Below are 18,770 nucleotides of genomic sequence, written 5' to 3' on the forward strand. Positions count from 1 at the left end.
TGAAGCCAAGTCCAGTGCTCCATTCACTATACCACACTTCCTCTGGTCACCTGACCTTCCTTGAGAGTTATCTCATTTGGATACCAGTGGAACATGCCAGCTGTCCAGTGATCACCCCTTGCTCTCCTGCTCTGCCCCTTATCTGAAGCCATCCTTTCAACCACTTCTCCTACACAGTGCTTCATGGGTGATTTGCTGTGGTCTAGGCTCACACTGTCCACCATTCCCTTGCATTGCCCTGAAGATGATTCCCAACTTTAATTTTTCAGAGCTTGGTATTCTATGATTCACATCCATATGGCATAAGAACATGATTATCAGCATAAATACTCCTAGAAGTTGTTGAAATGTTGAAGTACATGGCTGTACCTCATGGGATGACATCCTAGAACTCTGAGGCTCTGGGGCTTCCTCCATTGGAGTGTTATTTTCAGGAGCCTGAGCATGGACAGTTCCCCTTGATGGCACTCAAAGCCTCAAAGAAGAATACTTCCTCTCTCCCAAAAGATCTGAGTTTGATTTAGCGGGGTGGAAGGTAGCCTAGAGTTACCCTCAGAGCTTGTAGGGGTTCCAGGAAGAATTTGATACAGGGGCTCCCAGCTACTTCTCTGCTCCTATTTTGTTTTCACACTCTCTCTTTTCCAGTTAAATTGGTCTGATGCCCACAACGTTCCATCCTTTGTCCAAGTACCTCTCCTTCCTCACCTTTGCCTCTCAGAATTCCTGACTTCCTTCAAAGAATAGCTCAAGGTCTTTCTTCTAATGAAGTTTTTCCTCATTTCCCTATGTGTTAGTGCTTTCTCCCTCCTTAAATTATTTTGTTATTACTTATCTTGTACATGTTGAAATTGCTTTGGATATACTACTTTGGGTTTCCTTAATCACACCTGTTGTTTTCCCCCAGTAGAATGTAAGCTTCTTGAGGGCAGGCACTTCCATTTTTGTCTTTGTATCTCCAATGCCTAGCATGATGCCTGGCACATAGTAGGTGCTTACTAAATGCTTGTTAACTGATAGTTGCTTGTTATACTTGCTGAAATGGTTTCTGAACATTTGTGTGTGTGTGTGTGTGTGTGTGTGTGTGTGCTTTCATGCAAATGTGTGCCTACATGTGGGTGCATGGGCATTCCTCTGTGTGTGTGTGTGTTAGAGAGAGAGAGAGAGAGAGAGAGAGAGAGAGAGAGAGAGAGAGAGAGAGAGAGAGAGAGAGAGAGAGAGAGATTGATTGGTCCAGACCTGCAATTTCAATGGTGAAAGGAACTCCTGGTAAGGAAGCCACTCTACCAATGCAGATGGACACCTGCCCTTCAACTTACAGTCTTACAGAGTTGCCTAGGACATTGAGAGGTATAACAACAATACTAATAATAATTTCCATTTATATAATGCCTATTATGTGCCCAGCGCTTTATAAATATCATCTCCCACAACCCTGGGAGGTAGGTGTTCCCATTATCCTCACTTTCCAGCTGAGGACACTGAAGGAAACTGAGTGACTTGTCTGGAGTCACACAGCTAGTGCATGTCAGAGGCAGGGCCTGAATCCAGATCTTGCTGAACCTGAGGCCAGCTTACTATCCATCCCACCAAGCTACCTGTCATCTACATGCTACTGGTGTCAAGGTTTTTAAAAAGCTAGCAGGGCACCAGGGAAAGAAACTCTGGTCAAGCTGTCCTGGAGAGAACAGTCATGATGCTATATCTTACATCATCTTACTTCCAGGGGCAGTCAACCCACTGGCAAATGCAGTCAACTGTACTGGGGGGAGGCATAAAGATGAATTCAAGAATGTGTCCCCAGGACCTAGAACTTAGAAAATGCAACCAGATCAGGCTACTGCACTTAATTTACAGAATTGAATTTCAAGGGTTTAATGGGCTGAAAATTCCCCCAGTTCCCTTAACTCTGTGCTTTGACTTAATCATCATTCTCTGTGGCCATTTTCCCATGGCCAAGAAAATGCTGGACTAGCCATTTTCTTCTAAGCAACCTTCCATGCACACCCACCCCCTCCACCGAAGAACAGGAGTTCAGAGAACCAAACCCTGTTCCCCGGCAAGCAGCCTCCAGTCCCAATCTGATCTTTTGGCCAATTTACACAATTCATGGATTCAGGGACTGTCAGTCAGAACAGGGAGAGGCCTGAGGATGGGGCGCACCTGTGGTTTCATTATTGTAGGCAACTCTCAATAAGAAAACTCCTTCTATTAAAGAAGATTAGCAATTTAGTGTATTTCTTGGATCTCCAAGAGGTTAAGTGATTGGTCCTGGGTCACCCAGCCAATAGGTATCAGGAGCAAGATGTACCCAAGAGATTCTCAATCTGCTGCACCATCTTTCTTCTCATCGGTGATTCCTGAAGTCCCTGCATACAGTCCCTACTATTCACCCTTTCTTCTAGTCAAGGAACGAAGATGGTAAATTTCTCTGCCGCCAGTCCCTGTGGGCGTCTCTCAGAGAATGGAATTTTGTAATTGTGCTTTCCTCCCCTATTTTTCAACGATTTGTTTGTGAGTTCAAATGAAGGACAACTGAGCTGTAGATAATCCTTCCAAGGAGTGTCAGCCACTACCAAGAATGCCCAAATGTGTGGGCTGCTGATTTAGGAGTCTAAGAGTTCTCCAAGTCCAGCTCCCTGAACTGCCAGACAAGTAACTTGTTCCAGCCCATTCTAAAAGGAGATTGAGCTCCTTTTAGAGCTCCCAAGGTGGCTACCTTGGGAGGTGATGGAGTTCCACCAAATTGCAAGCCCTCAAGCAGGACCATTTGTCAAGGAATCTGTTGCAAACATGGGTTGACCTAGACGCCTTCCAGATCTGACATTCTGGGACCCAGAGAAGTGCAGGGATTTGCTCAGCAGAACTGGGATGGGACCCCAGGTCCTGTGACTCCAAATTGCTCAATATTAGAATGATCTCTCTTTCAGGTGTAGAAAGGGGATGGACCAAAGAACTATATTGGGGGGGGGGAAGACAGGCACTTTCATTTTTGTCTTTGTATCCCCGATGCCTAGCATGATGCCTGCCACATAGTAGGTGCTTACTAAATGCTTGTTAACTGATAGTTGTTTCTTATACTTGCTGAAGTGGTTTCTGAACACGTGTGTATCTGTGTGCCTGCCTGTGAGTATGTGGGGCAGGGGGTGGGCAAAGGATCTAGGTCTTACCCTAGATTTCACCTAAGACTTGCTATGTCTGTCACATTGGGGAGATTTTTGGATTATAGGACACAGGGCTAGAAGTCAAAGGTACTACAGTCAACTCATACTGGAGAGATGAGAGCTAATTGCTAAATTTTCAGTGCGAGTAGCTATGCCTCAGAAATCAATAAACAGGGGCAGCTAGGTAGCACAGTGGATAGAACACTGGCCCTGGAGTCAGGAGAACCTGAGTTCAAATCCAGCCTCAGATACTTTTACTAGCTGTGTGACCCCGGGCAAGTCACTTAACCCCAATTGCCAGCACAAACAAGCCCCTCCCCCCAAAAAAGAAATCAGCAAACACTACAAACCAGGGCTTGATTTGTTGTTCAGCTGGTTATCTAGATTAAAGAAAGTCATAGATTGAAAAAATAATAATAATTCAGGTTGAACTTAAAAGTGTGCCCCAAGTACATTTGGGGGGGCTGATTGTTAAACATTTATCACCATACCCCTGGCTAGACAGGACCTTCAAGGCCATGTAAGGAACTCCGCCCTAAAGATTTGCCTGAGCTCATGTAAGTGGAAAGGCTAAGATTCAAGACTAGGTCTTCTTGATTCCAAACCCAGAATGCTTTCTACCACACCACATTGCTTTTCTGGTCCCTAGTTTTCCCTCTTGTCAACAAATGGAATCAACACATATTTATTAAGCACCAATGAATGTACAACATTAGAGGATGTACAAAGCTCAAGACATAAGGCAGATATAAGCGCTCTCAAGTAACTTAAAGTCTAGTAAGGATATGAGACACTGACCCAGTTGAGTGAGGTCCCCATCTTCTCTCTGGGAGGGCCCTGTCCAAGCCAGGGGGAATTTTGGCAGGGTTTGGGATCCCCTAAGGCAGTGCTGTCACACCATTGCTGGGACAGTGCTGGGAAATTAAATCATCATTTATTACTAAGAAAGTACAGTTATTCCCTCCCACAGGCACCGAGCCTGTGCGGTCCCACCCCAGGGTCGTGGAGGAGAAGGGGGTGAAGACAGCCAGCAGATCGGGCTCCTTCCCTGACCTAGCCAGCGGAGACTCTAAGACAGCGGTCTTTCTGCCATCTTGTCTACTCGCCCTCTGTAATCCATACAATTGGAGCCAGCTGCGGTTTGATCTGAGAAGCCTCAAGGCTCCTTCAAACCACTTCAATGCCTTGACATTCAAAGACAACGGTGGTGAAAAGGAAAGAAGAGATGAGAATGTTTGTGTCTGTAACCAAGGAGTCTATAAAAGATATTACTATAAAAGTAAATAGTATTAAAATGATAAAGGTAAAGTATATGAAAGGTAAAGTGAACTAAAGCCTTCCACTTGAGGCAGCTTTTAAAACTGAGCAGTGGGGGTCCCCAACCCGACAGGCTCCTACCTCCTTCCCTCCCTCTCTAGCTCCTGCCAGCAGGAAGCCAGCACTGCCTGCCAGGCTCAGGTGGCATACTCAGACCTGGTCAGGGATTAAGGTAGACTGTGTTTGCCAGACCATGGACGCTCAGAGCTGGAAGAAACCTTGGAGAGCGTTTCATCAAACCTGTACCAGAGAAGGAATCCCTGACACACCATCCCCTTCCACCAAAGCTCAAAGACACCTCCCAGTGGAGGAGAGGCCACTGCCTCCAAGGCAGCCCCTTCCCACCCTTACACAATTCTCACCTTCGAAAGTTTCTCTTACATTGCCAGTCCTGAGAACAGAGCCCCAGACCGAGGAGGCACGTGATCAATTCTTGATTGACAGATTGATTAGTTAATTGATTGACGTCGGGGCCAAAGAGGCAGTGTGATCTAGCCCAGAGGTGAGAAATACAATACTCCTAAGTGAGGGCTGACCAGATTCAAATGTAATTGGGAAATGTTTAACAAAGTAAATAAAAATACCATAAAACATAGCTATTGTTCAGATGGGACTTTCTAAGTTAACAAGTAGCCCTCAGGGATCCTCAGGTACAGTTTAGTGGCCTGCATTTCTCTTCAAGTTTGATCCCTCTGCTCTAGAGAACCAGATGGGGCATCTGGTCAGACCAAGTGAGTCTAACTGCTCTTGCACATGACAATCTTGCAAGCCCATGAGCTTCTGCAATTCTCTCTTCTCCAGGCTGACCCTCCTTAGTTCCTTTAACCGATCCTCATTGGGCATGGACTTGGGGCCCTTTGCCATCTGGCTTGCCCTTCTCTGGATGCTCTCCAGTTTATCCAGGCCCCTCCTACACTGTGCCAGAACTGAACATAACACTCAAGACACTGTCTGATATGGGATGAATCCATGTGGCCCCAATTCCTGGAAGCTAGGTCTTTCTCAATGTAACCCAAGATTATAATAGCTTTTTTTTTTTTGCCGCTATCACTTTTTACCCACCCCTAGAAGACTGTAAGTTGTTACTTGAAAATCCAGGAAGACCTGGATTCAAATTTAGCCTCTGGTACTAACTAGCTATATGACCTGTGGGCAAGTCATTTAACCTGTCTGAGCCTCAGTTTCTCTATCTGTAAGATGGGAATAGCACTTATCTCACAGCGTGAGTTGTAAGAGCTCAAATGTGATAACGTATGGAAAGTATTTTCCAAGCTTTAAGGGATAATGTGAATGTCTACTATTATGGGGACATTCATCTCTGAGTCACCTGACTTTTTTTCCCCAAGGTCACTTTTGGCATACTGAAACCTAACCCTTCACCACCACAATGACTGCCTAGTCATAGTAGGATTGTCAATCTAAAATTGTAAGGGATTTAAGAGACCATCTCTTCCAACGCCTTCATTTTACAGATGGAGATACTGACGTGTGCAGCAGATATGTGACTTGCCCCAGGTCATTCAGGTAGTAAATAGTGGAGCCAGGATTTGAACCCAGGTCTACAAATTCTAAAGCCAGTGTTCTTTCTACCGTTACCATGCTGCCCACGTGTTCCGTTTCCGTTATAACAAGATGATTGAGAGCAGACACTCCTCCTTTCCTTCCTACTCTTTGTCCGGGGCTCTCCTTTGACCTGGATGTCTTTCTGGGGAAGACAGTACATTGTCTGGGTCACATTCTAAAGAAGACAGCACAGTAGGATGGTACTGGAATCAAATCCTCCTTCTTCCACTCACCTGTGTGATGTTGGACAAGTCACTTACCTCCCTGGACCTCGGTTTCCTTGTCTGAAGAATAAAGAGGTTGAGCCCAGAGATCTTTGGAGCCCCTTCTAATTCTAAATCTTGAAGCTTAGTGTATTGATCTGGGTAACTCAGATAAAATCCCAGGATCAGAGAATTTCAGAGATGAAGGCCGGAAGCCCTCCTTGAACACACTCCAGTATAGGTCATCTAGTTTTGGTTTGAATACTAAAGTGGACAAGGGGAGGACCTCACCTCCTCTCAAAACGACCCATCCCACTTTTGCTCACCTCTCAAGTGTCTGAGGCCAGATCTGAACTCAGGTCCTCTTGACTCCAAGGCAGGAGCTCTATCTACTATGCCACCTAGCTGCCCCTATTAAGTTCTTCCTGATGTGGAGCCTAAATCTGTCTCTCTGTAACTTCTTCTATTACCCCCCTGTATCTGCCCTCTAGAGTAGAAGCCAGTAAGTCTAACTGTTCTTGAACGTGACAGTCTTGCAAGCACATGAAAACAACTGCCATGTCCTTCTGGAGTTCTTTCTTCTCCAGGCTGACTCTCCCCAGTTCCTTTAATGGATCCTCATAAGGCACAGACTGGAGGCCCCTTGCCATCTGGCTTGTCCTTCTCTGGACACTCTCCAGTTTATCCAGGCCCCTCCTACACTGTGCCATAACTGAACATAACATTCAAGACACTGTCTGATCTGGGTTGAATCCATGTGGTCCCAAATTCCTGGAAGCTAAGTCTTTCTCAATGTAACCCAATAGTAAAATAGCTTTTTAAGGCCACTGTCACTTTTGATCTACCCCTAGAAGGCTGTAAATTACTTGAGAGCAGGGATCATTATCTTTTCCCCATCATTTTGTGTTTTCCCATGCCTTATATAGAGAAAGCAAAATTTTGCTAAAATCAACCTGCAGTTCTTGGCTGTGGGGAATCACAGAGCTGTGGGAAGCCAGCCCCTATCCAAGGCATACATAACATGAGGCAACAGTTCAGCAAACCCCAACTCTGCATGCCTTGCTCATATGCTATCTCAGAACTAGGTGGTGGAGGAGTGGGGGTAGGGGGTGCTGTTAAAAGCCCTAATCGGTAATGGGATGGGCTAAGCAATTACTTACTGGAAGGCAGAGGGTCCCATCTCTAGAAGAGCTCAGGACCACATGGTTTTGTCTGCTGGGTTCATAGTTGGTCATCCTTAGAGTTTATCTTTAAAGATACCCCTGGCCCTTTTTTGCCTTCACCTCCCACCTCACCTACTCGTCCTCCACTCAAGAGCCACCCCTCAACTCTCTGGGGCTCCTAGTTTGAGATCTAGGATTGTCCTAGGGAATTAAGGAATGAAGAAAGTGGAGAGAAACTCAGAGGTAGAGGTAAAATGCCCTCAGGTGGGCTCCTGCCTGAATCCAAATGCTTCTCTGAAAACAATCCTGAGAACCAATCTAGTTGGAAAGAATGACCTTGGGGATCATCTAGTCCAACCCTGGAAGGCAGCTGTCATATTAGACAAAGCTGGGACTTGGGTTCAAGTGCTGTCTATGTGACCTTGGACAAGTCACTTAATCTGTCTAGGTCTCAGTTTCCTCATCTGTAAAATGAGATGACCTGTAAGGTCCTTTGGTCCTAATCCATGAAACCAGGGCTCTGAGCCTCCATCTCACACTCACACATGTGTTCATACATATACAATTGACACTAGGTCCTTGTGTATCTGTTACAGGAATAGGAAAATCTCTCGGCCACATGTCTTTCTCAAGGTTCTCTGCCAGTACAGTGTGATGGAGATTAGGAGTGGGGGGGTGGGTTCAAGCCTCAGGTCTGGAAGATTGTGGGTACTTTGTACATTAGCAGGCAGAACCTTGTGGCTATTACTGGAATTCCAGAAAGGAAACTGAAGCCCAGAGATATTAAGCAACGTGTCCATAGTCACATACTAAGGCACAGGGCAGATATTTGAACTCAGGTCCTCTGTCTCTAAATTCCCTGCTTTCAGCCAAGGAAGCTATGTGTGCCTGTGCCAGCTAGCCTTAAGCTATGTCACATGTCTTTACAACAGGCCTGTCAGGGAGGCAGTGCCAAGTAATGTTATCCCCATTTTAAAGAAAAGGGTAAGATGAGACTTGACCAAAGCCGAAAGATCACAGATTCAGAGTTGGAAGATTATTTGGTTCAATCAACCCTTCCCTATTTTTCAGATCGGGAAACTGAGACCCAGAGAAAGATTCAGGGACTTGTCCAAGATCACACCAGTCGTAAATGGAAAAGGCAGGATTCAAATTCTGTTCCTGTGAATTCAAGTTTAGGACTTCTTACACTCCGCTATGATGAAGAGTAGAGCCAGAATTCAGAGTTGGCCAGGCTCACAGAGAGATTAAGTGATCTGGCCAAAAAATTCGAACTCGGGTCCCTAAGTCTCTTTTCCGACTAACCCCACTCTTATCGGTCCCGTAACGAAGGCAGGCAGGGATTATTAACCCCATCTTATGGATCAGGAGACTGAGGTAAGTCTTGCGGAACTGAAGTCCAGAGTGCTGTGGCCCTTGAGCATAGACCAGTAACCTTGAGGACCCAGGGTCAATGTCGGGCAGCTCAGCTGTCTCGTGCTCTCCAGTACCTAGGCTTCTTCCCTATCCAGGGTCCCTCACTCTCTGCTACTGCTGCCTCACAGGGTAGGAGAAAATTGAGATACGCAAAATCCACGCACACGTTCGGGTAAATTCCTGCAACCAGATTCGAGCCCCAGTCTCCCGACTCCCTGTTAAGCACACTTTCCACCACACCACGCTGTCTCAGTCCACACTAGCACTCTGGAGCCAGAGTAAGGGGCCGGGGAAGGAAGCCTGGCCAGTGTGGTCCAGTCCCAACCCATCCCGTTCTGTCTGTCCCACGTCCCCCAGGGAGAATCAGCACTGACTTACCTGTGGGAGGGCCCCGACCGCCCCAAGGAGCAGCAGCCCCAGCGCAACGCACCGGGTGACCATGGTCTGTCAGGCTAGAGCGCCACGAAGAAGGAAAAGAAGTTAGGGTGGCCGAGCTCTCCCTCCCTGGACTCCCCGACAGCTTGACGCGTCCTAGAGCGAGCCCACGGAGCCCTTTCAGCCACCTGCCTGAGGGCCCGGAGTTCATAGATAGACTGAATGAAGGTAGGGGGCAGGCTGGCTGGCACACAAGCGCAGCCCAAGGCAAGGCCAGGTGCTGTGCGCGCTGCAGCCCTAACACGCTCTGCTGAGCTCTGCTCCGCTCTGCTCTGTTCCGCTCCACTCCGCCCCTCCAAGGGTATCCGCCTGCGGCTCCGACCCGCTACTCCCTGCCTGCTGGCCAGTGTAGCCGCAGCATCGACCCCAGCGACAGCTCGGAGACAGGCAGCCACCAGGCGGGAAACCTCAGCCGCGGGACGTGCAAACCAAGGCACGGTTTCCCGCCACTGCGTGGGGCCCAGCGCCGGGCTTGTTTAGTAACTTCGAAAGCGCCTTCCCCTCATCTGGGCGCGGATTGTCCCTCCCCTCCCTTCTCCCCCCACCGCCACCCCCTCCCCCCATCCTTCGCACCTTTGGGACCAAAAGAGATTGGGGAATGATAAAATTTCGTCGGGTTTCCAGGAACTGGGAGACTTGGAGAGAAGCAAGAAAGAGAGATACTCTACATGAAGGAGTGATTCTGTTCATCCATTCGCCCGTCATTCTGAGGGACGTGAGCCTCAGGGCTGCTTTCAGTCTGATTAATAGGATCATAGCATCTTAGTGTTTGAGCTGGAAAAGCTGGTGTTATTAAAAATCACGTTATTACTATAGTTGACCTATGTCTGCTGGGAAGATAACAGTGCCCAACCCGACCTCATTTAACTCAGGAGTGAACGCCGGGTTTCTGTTGAGTTTTATTTCTGCAAAGGAACTTAGAGGTCACCTAGTCCAATTTCCTCATTTTATAACTAGGGCAAACTCAACTGACCTGGTTCAAATTCCCTCTATGCCACCCACTTCTTTGTAACCTTGGACAAGCCATCTCAACTTGTTCAGTCATCTAAAGAATGGAAGGGCTTGGATTTGCTGGTCTCTGAGGTCCATGGTTACCTTAAAATCTATGATCCCCCGGCATTAAGTTACAAAGCCCCAATCCAGACTCAGGTCCTCTGACTCTAGAATAGCAAGGGCTGTTCCTTCTCTTTCTTCGTATCCTCAGTCCTTAGCACAGTGCCTGGCACATTGGCAGTATGTTCTATTCAGAACACTGAAAGCTGCTTTTCTAGGTTTACTCTGAGCCAGCCACATTGTCTAGCCAGGTCTCTTTGGGACAAGAGATCTGCCTAGGGGTTAGGGTAGTGACCAACCAGGCAAAGGAAGTGGTCCAAGCACTCCTATTGCAAGAGGGAGGACACAGAGAGTTGGAAGAGCTCAAGGGAGCAGCCCAGATGATCCTGCCAGGCAGGGTCTGCGCAAGGGAAAAAAATACTTGCTGTCTCAGTTGTCCCCAAGCTCTATTCCTCAAGGCACTGACGATGGCTAAAGCATAGAAGACCAGTATAGCACAAATAGCATGAGAGCTTTTCATCAATAACATTAAGGTAGTATACAAGAGTGAGCTATTACTAGCAACAACTCACATTTATATAGGCTTCTCCCATGCCAGTCCTATAAGGTAGGTGATTATAGGTATTATGATCTCTGTTTTACAGATGAAGAAACTGAGGCTCAGATATGAGAAACAACTCTCATATTCACATAGATAGTGAGTAACAGAGGATTTGAATTTGGGTCTCCTGCTCCTTAGAGAGAGAATTTTGCAATGGAAAAAGCTCAGTGTGGAGTCAGAGAACCGTGTTCAAATCTTGGCTCTGCTATTTACTGTGTGACCTTGGGCAAGTCATTTAACTTCTCTGGGCCTCAGTCTCTTCATCTGTAAAATGAGGAGAGGTGACTAAATGGCTCCTAAAGTCCCTTCCGTTTCTCAACTTATGACCCTATGACTCAAAGTCTGGAGAGTCAACATAGTGTAGTTAAGTGGATAACAAGAAAGGCCTGGGTTTAAGTTCTATCACCTACTTGTGTGATCAGAGGAAAATCATTTAACTTATGTGAGCCCTAGTTTCTTCATCTGTAAAATGGAAATAATAATACTTATCATAGCTACCTACTTAACATGGTTGTCATGAGGCTCAGATAATACATCATACATGTCAAAATGGCTCTGGCATAAGGGCATTTTTTTTCAAAACCTGCCTCTAAAACTTATTAGATTTAGAAGCTTGGATGAGTCACTTAATTTCTTTGGACTGCAATTTCCAAAATAAGGGAATTGTACTAGATGGGCTCTGTGGTCCCTTTCAGCTGTAAATCTATGTTTTCATGAAAGTACTATGTGAATATCATCTAGTAATAGTGGTGGTGATGGTTGTGGTGGTAATGGTAGTGGTGGTAGTGGTGAAGGTAGAGATAGTAGTAGTAAAGGTGGTGAAGGTAGCAATGGTAATGGTGGTAGTGGTGATGGTAGTGAAGGTGGTGATGGTGATGACGGTGGTGGTGGTGGTGGTGGTGATGATTATGGTAGTAGTGAAGGTGGAGATGGTGGTAGTAAAGGAGGTAATGGTGGTGATGATGGTGGTGGTGGCGGTGATAGTGATAATGGTTGTAGTAATGGTGATGATAGTGGTGGTTATGGTATTATAGTAGTGGTGAATGTGGTGGTGGTGGTGGTGGTGATGATTATGGTAGTAGTGAAGGTGGAGATGGTGGTAGTAAAGGAGGTAATGGTGGTGGTGGTGGTGGTGGTGGTGGTGGTGATGATTATGGCAGTAGTGAAGGTGGAGATGGTGGTAGTAAAGGAGGTAATGGTGGTGATGATGGTGGTGGTGGCGGTGATAGTGATAGTGGTTGTAGTAATGGTGATGATAGTGGTGGTTATGGTATTATAGTAGTGGTGAATGTGGTGGTGGTGGTGGTGGTGATGATTATGGTAGTAGTGAAGGTGGAGATGGTGGTAGTAAAGGAGGTAATGGTGGTGGTGGTGGTGGTGGTGGCGGTGATGATTATGGTAGTAGTGAAGGTGGAGATGGTGGTAGTAAAGGAGGTAATGGTGGTGGTGGTGGTGGTGGTGGCGGTGATGATTATGGCAGTAGTGAAGGTGGAGATGGTGGTAGTAAAGGAGGTAATGGTGGTGATGGTGGTGGTGGTGGCGGTTTTGATGGCACTTAGTCATCTGGAGGTCTGGAGTTGAACGTGACAAAATATTTGACAATCAATCAAACAGCATCTACCCAGAGTTGGGTGCTAATTACCTGGATATATAATATATAATAATGTAATAGTCATACATACATACTTCTGTTGACACTAGACTGACTCAGGGGAAACTGGATTGAGTGGTTTCCCCATCTTAAGGTGGTGTTGCGACAAAAACATGTGTTTCATTGCTTTCTTTTGTTGTTCTGATTCTCTGGTTTTAAAGAATGGATATTACTCCAAGGAAATGTAGCTCTAAAAGAGAACACTTCAATAACCGTCAGACGTATTGCAGTTGTTCGTCCTCCATTCTCAAAGAAGACCAATGACATCAGGAGGGTGATGTCTTGACTTGCAAGTAATTTCGATTTAAGGGAAGCAGAGCTGTGCAAAGTCATCAGCCTCACTCTCTCCTCCAGAGTCAGAACACTTGGCCTTTTTAAGCTAAGCTCTTTCCCAGGTCTCAGTTTGTCTGAGACAACACCCATTCAGCAATTAAAGGCTAGGTAAGAACTGAGGCAAAGGATGGACTAGTTTGCCTTCACAAAACAATCAGTCTGGGAGGGACCCTCAGAGTTTCTGGCCCGAACAGAAATGATTGCTACTTATACTCACTCTGAGCCATCAAAACCCAAACAATGAGCAAATGAGGCCTGATATACAGAGAAGTAGGGTTCTAGAATTACAAAAATTCCCAAATGGAGACGGAATTCTGCCATTTTACACCATGTCACACACAGCCCAAGGTTAAGAAAAGTATCCAATACTTCAGTGGCCTGGGAACTTGATATAAGCAAAGTTAGACTTGGAAAAATGAATGCTCATCAAAAGTACATGTAAGAGGGGCAGTTAGGTGGATAGAACTCCAGCCTTGGAGCCAGAAACGTGCTTTGGCAGCCATGGTGGCATAGCAGTCAATGCTCATTCAGAAAACTGAGGAAAAGAGGAATCTGGGGTAGGTCACCAGTGTATGTCAAGGACTGAAAAAGGGGGAGACTGGCCTCCAGACATGTCCAGTTCTGTCCCCTTAAAAGTCACTTGGAGGCCAGTGAAATATGAATTGCCCAATATGAAAAAAAATTGAGACAGCTTTAAGGTCCCCAGGGAAGCAATCATCAAAGGAGAAGTCAGAAAGTGAGCAATAATGGAATATAAGGAAAAAGGATTTAAATTACCAAATATCTCAGAAGGAAGGAAATTTATTAAAGACCTTGAGCACATTCAGGAAAAATATTAATAAGAGAAGAGAATATGGACTCTATATCATCTAAATGAGTCCAGGCATCTATTAATAAATGTTCCAAAACAAAGGAAAATAAATCAACATCTGATGACCCTGTGGATTTCTAGAGAACATGGAACCGCAATAGGGTATTCCCAAATAACTTAAGATAAAAATGAGAATTGTGAATGCAGAATTTATGGCTTGCTCATCAGAAATAATTGGCAGAATAGAAAAATATGAATGCCAAATCTCACCAAAGAACAAAAGAAGAAACAACTGATTGGGAATCCAAACACACACAAGTAAAGGACTCTGGAAAGAAGAGAGGCAAAAAGCAAGAATGTTAAAAGAAAACAATGTTTAGTGAATAGAGTGCCTGCCTTGGAATCAGGAAGGCCTGAGCTCTAATCTGGCCTCAGACACTTGACATTTACTAGCTGTGTGACCCTGGGCAAGTCACTTAACCCCTATTGCCTCACCAAAAAAAAAAAACGAAAGAAAAAGAAAGAAAGAAAACAATGTCTATATAAGCAAAACATATTGATTTCAAGGATAAAATACATACACACCATTTAAGGATTATAGGTTTCCCAAAAGAATGACTAGTTAAAAAAAAACTGAGCATAATAATTCAAAAAATAATACAAGAAAACTGGCCAGAACTTTTGAGTACAAAAAACAAAGTATCAGTTGAAAGAATCCACAGATCACCTCCAGGAAACAAAAAAAAATAACCCTATGCTACAAACTCCATGATGCATAATAGCAAAAGTTTAAGAATGCCAATGACAAAAAAAAAATTCTGCAAGTGACCGGGAGAAAGACCTTCAAATATGAAGGAAAGAAAATTAAAATAATATAAGACTATCCTGTATCCACTAGAAACCACAGGACAGAATGGAATAATGTATTCCAAAAAGCAAAAGGCGCTTTGCAACCCAAAGTGACATACTTTGCAAACCTGAGCCTAACGTCAATGAAAAAAGGACGGAAATATAATTTTGAAAGAGGTATTTGAACCATTCCTACAAAACAAACAAAAACAGACCTGAAGAGATTATTTGCATTGCAAACACCCAACCGAGACAACAGAAATACACGAAAGGTAAATAAACACAGCAATTAAAGAAAGGAAAAGGATATGCTTTTATATAGTATCTACTACGTGCCAGGCAGTGTACTGTGATTTTTAAAAATGCCAACTCATTTTATGCTGGTAGGTGGGCTCTATTATTAACCACATTTTGCAACTGAGGAAACTGAGGCAAACAGAGGTTAAGTTACTTGCCAGTAAGAGGCTGAGGCTAGATTTAGACTCAGGTCTTCCTGACTCCAAGCCTAGCACTCTACCTACTGTACCACCAATTACCTCTAAAGAAGGCACAGGGAAGAGAAGGGAATAAGCCTATACTATGTGTCAGGCATGGTGTCCAGCATTTTACAAATATTATTTCATTTGACCTTCATGACAACCCAATGAGATAGGTATAATTGCCCCAGGGTGAAAAAAGGGGGGGGGAAAACTAAAGAGAGAAAGCTGTCTATGAGATCAACAACAAGAAAAATAGAGGTAATTTAGAGATTCTTTCTAAAAGTACACAAGGAGACAAGAGTGAAGGCCAAGGTTAAAAAGAAGTGATGGTGAAGGAACAGGCCTAGAATGTCATGGACACAACACCTCACTACAGGTGAATCAATGTTTTTTGTTGCACTAAATGGAGGGCACATAAAAGGGTGAATGGAAGAAAGAAGATAGAGGGCAATGTGTGATAGATAGCAATCTAGTCAAAGATTAACAGTGAAGGGAAAACACCTGTCTGTAGTCTTTCAGGAAGGAGAAGGTCTATAAAAGGCTTGGTGAAGAAGCAAAGAGTGAGATTGAAATAGGGGGAAAAGGAAAGATCTCATTTCAGTGGTGGGAAGGTTTCCCACTGAAGAATGCTCCCACAGTGAAAAAGATATGTTCTATAATGGGAGATGGGGATCTTAAAATGGGTGTAATCTGTAGGGATTTGGTACTTAGGGAGATCACTCATCTTGCCTCAGGAGAAGGGGAATCAGAGCTCTTGGGGGCAACAGACATTGAGAAGAGTGGAAGGACATGGAGCCAGAGAGGAGATTTCATGGCAAATGGAAAAAAAGAGCTTAACTTCTAGTTGGAGAAATAAAACTGGTCTACCAAGGGACCCGTGGATAGCTTCTCATATTTTAATAATCTCAAAAGAGAGTGGGTGACCTTCCGTGCGGTAAAAGCCAAGTGGATGAATGCTGCATGTTCTCCACATCAGGACATGAAATGAGATGGGCAGTTCATTGAGTTAATGCATCAGCGCAATCCACTTCAATTCCACAAGTATTTGTCAAGCGTGTGTCAGGCATTGTGCTAAGGGAACAACAACTGAAATTAAAAGAAGCAAAATATCCCTCGCCCTAAGATAACGATTCTAGATTGGTGGTACCCCAGAATCACAGAAACCACAGAATTTGAGAACTGAAAAGGACCGCACCAATTAGTCCAACCCATACAGGAGAGGGATCCCCCATACAGGAGAGGGATCCCCACTACAACATGCCTGACTAATGCATGTCTAGCCCCTGCTTAAAGCTCTCTGAGGACAGAGAACCCATCACCTCAGGAAGACCCTCATTCTACTTGGGAACTATTCTCATTGTTAAAATGTTTTTCCTTCCTTGAAGCCAAAACTGGCTACAACTTTCATTCTTGCTAGCTTTGCTCTGTGAGGTCAAATCTAGTCCCTTCTTAATGGTACAGCCCTTTAGATACTTTAAGACCACTACCATGTAGTCACTGAATCTTCTCTTCTCCAGGCTAAATAGATCTAGTTCCTTCAGTTGAGCCTTATGCAACATGGACTCAAGACCCTCCGCCATCTTGGTTCCCTTCCTCTGATTTACAATGGTGCCCAGAACTGAAAACAATACTCCAGATGATGTCCTAGAGAGGTAACAGAGCTATTAAACATCAGAAGTGTGATTTGAACCTATATCTTTTAACTCCAGAGCCTATACCACATGGCCTCAAGGAGATAACATTTTATCAGGGATAGGCACCAAAGTGTAATGCCAAGTACAGCCCAGAATTGAAGAGGAGGAAGAGATGAGGCTGGTATGCACTTAGGAAAAGTGCTTTCTATGAGTACAAGCCCCTCCCCTACTCCCAAAGGCATCTTCTTAAGACTAATATTTTCCAGGTGACTTTGGACGGCTGCACAACATGGAATATATTGATCTCAAGATTTTGAGGACCCCAAAGGCAGTGGAGAGAAGTGTGGCTGAAGTTCCCTGAAGCAGCTTGTGAGCAAGAGGTGACCTTAAAGATATTATTAAGGAAATGTGAAATCTAAAAAGCAGTGGAGTGAATCATATCACAATCAATTAACCAATCAATAAATCAAAAAGCATTTATTAAACATTTACTGTGTGCTGGATGTTATATTCACAGGGGGAAAAAATGACATAATCCTTGCCCTCAAGAAGCTTACATCATGGAATCATGCGCACTTGTAAGTATATACAGAATAAATGAAAAACCATTTAATAAGCATATGTTATGTGACAAAGCAGAAGGAGCTAGGTAACACAGTGAATAGAGCTCTGGGCCTGGAGTCAGGAAGACTTGAGTTCAAATCCAGCCTTAGCTATAAATTGGGATAATAATATTACCTACCTCCCAGGGTTGTTGTGAGAATCAAATGAGATAAATTTGTAAAACCCTTAATCCCTGGCACAGAGTAAGTGCTATATACATGTTAGCTATTATTATTTTGTTGGAGAGAGTTGGGGAGAGACCATGTACATAAGTGTTCAGTTCAGTCATTTTTCAGTCATGTCCAACTCTTCATGACCCCATTTGGGGTTTACCTGGCAAAGATACTAGAGTGGTTTGCCATTTCCTTCTCCAGCTCATTTTACAGATGAGGAAACTGAGGCAAACAAGGTTTAAGTGACTTGCCCAAGGTCATATAGCTAGTGAGTATCTGAGGCCATATTTGAACTCACATACATGAGTCTTCTTGACTGTAGGCCCAGCACTCTATCCACTGGGCCACTTAGCATGTACATAAGTATAGATTAAATAATAGGTAAATTTTTTGAGGGGAAGACCTCAGCAGTTGAGGGATCAGAAAGGCTTCATGTAGAAGGTGGCATCTGAAACCAGGCATGATGGCACCTGCCTATAGTCCCTGCAGCTGGGGAGACTGAGGCTGGTAGACAGCTTGAATTCAGGAACTCTGAGCTGCTGTAGGGAAGTTATAGTCTATGGGTGTCTTTGCTAAATTCAGTACCAATGGTGACACTCCATTCCAGGAGTGGAGGGGAGGTACTGGGTTGCCTTAAAGCATTAAATAGGCTTAGGTCAGAAATGGGGCAAACGGTTCAAAGCTTCCAGGTGATTCTAGACGGCTATACATCATGGAACATCTTGATCTCAAGATTTTGGGCACCCAAAGGGCAGTGGAAAGAAGCATAGGCCAAAACTTCCATGCCAATCAGTATGGAGATTGAGCCATGAGTGGCCATTGCATTTCCATTTCTGGTGAGATAGGGAGATCCCACTTAAAAAAATAGAAAAAAAAAGTGACACATGAAGTGAATTTTTAGGGAAATGGGATTATACAAAGTAGAGGTGAGGACAGAGTGCATCCCAGGCATAGGAGTCAGCCAGGTCAAAGGCACAGAAATGGGAGGTGGAGCATCATGTATGAGGAACAAGAAGATATTAGAATACATGGAGATCGATACATAATGAGCCTGGAAAAGTCAATTGGAACCAGGTTATGAAGGGCTATAAATACCAAACAAAAGAGTTTGTATTTGATCTTAGAGGCAAAATTACAAGGGTGAGAGAGAAGGGAACCAAAGATGGCTTGACCATCTCATCCAAAAGTGTGCGAAGGAACAGAGCCCAGTCCTGTCAAAAAGTCTCAAATAAAAATCTAATGCTGGAGATATGACTAAATAGAAACCACTATGAAGAAATATTAGGAGTCAAGAGATTTCAAAGAGATCTGCCTAAAAGAATAGA

The 18,770-nt window shown here is 44.6% G+C and overlaps 1 protein-coding gene across 4 annotated transcripts in view; it reads right to left on the reverse strand.

The window, feature by feature from the left end:
- TNFRSF8 (TNF receptor superfamily member 8) overlaps positions 1-9,698 on the reverse strand; it is a 75,048-nt gene extending 65,350 nt beyond the window's left edge. For all 4 annotated transcript variants that reach the window (XM_020973652.2, XM_020973643.2, XM_020973636.2 and 1 more), the window contains exon 1: positions 9,202-9,698. In XM_020973652.2, coding sequence (XP_020829311.1) covers positions 9,202-9,264 — 63 coding nt within the window. In that variant the 5' untranslated portion in view covers positions 9,265-9,698. The remainder of the gene's footprint in view (positions 1-9,201) is intronic.
- Between the last annotated feature and the right edge of the window lie 9,072 nt (positions 9,699-18,770).

The sequence above is a fragment of the Phascolarctos cinereus genome, unplaced genomic scaffold (genome assembly GCF_003287225.1).
Source record: "Phascolarctos cinereus isolate Bilbo 61053 unplaced genomic scaffold, phaCin_HiC Scaffold_726;HRSCAF=1367, whole genome shotgun sequence".
Lineage (NCBI taxonomy): Eukaryota > Metazoa > Chordata > Mammalia > Diprotodontia > Phascolarctidae > Phascolarctos > Phascolarctos cinereus.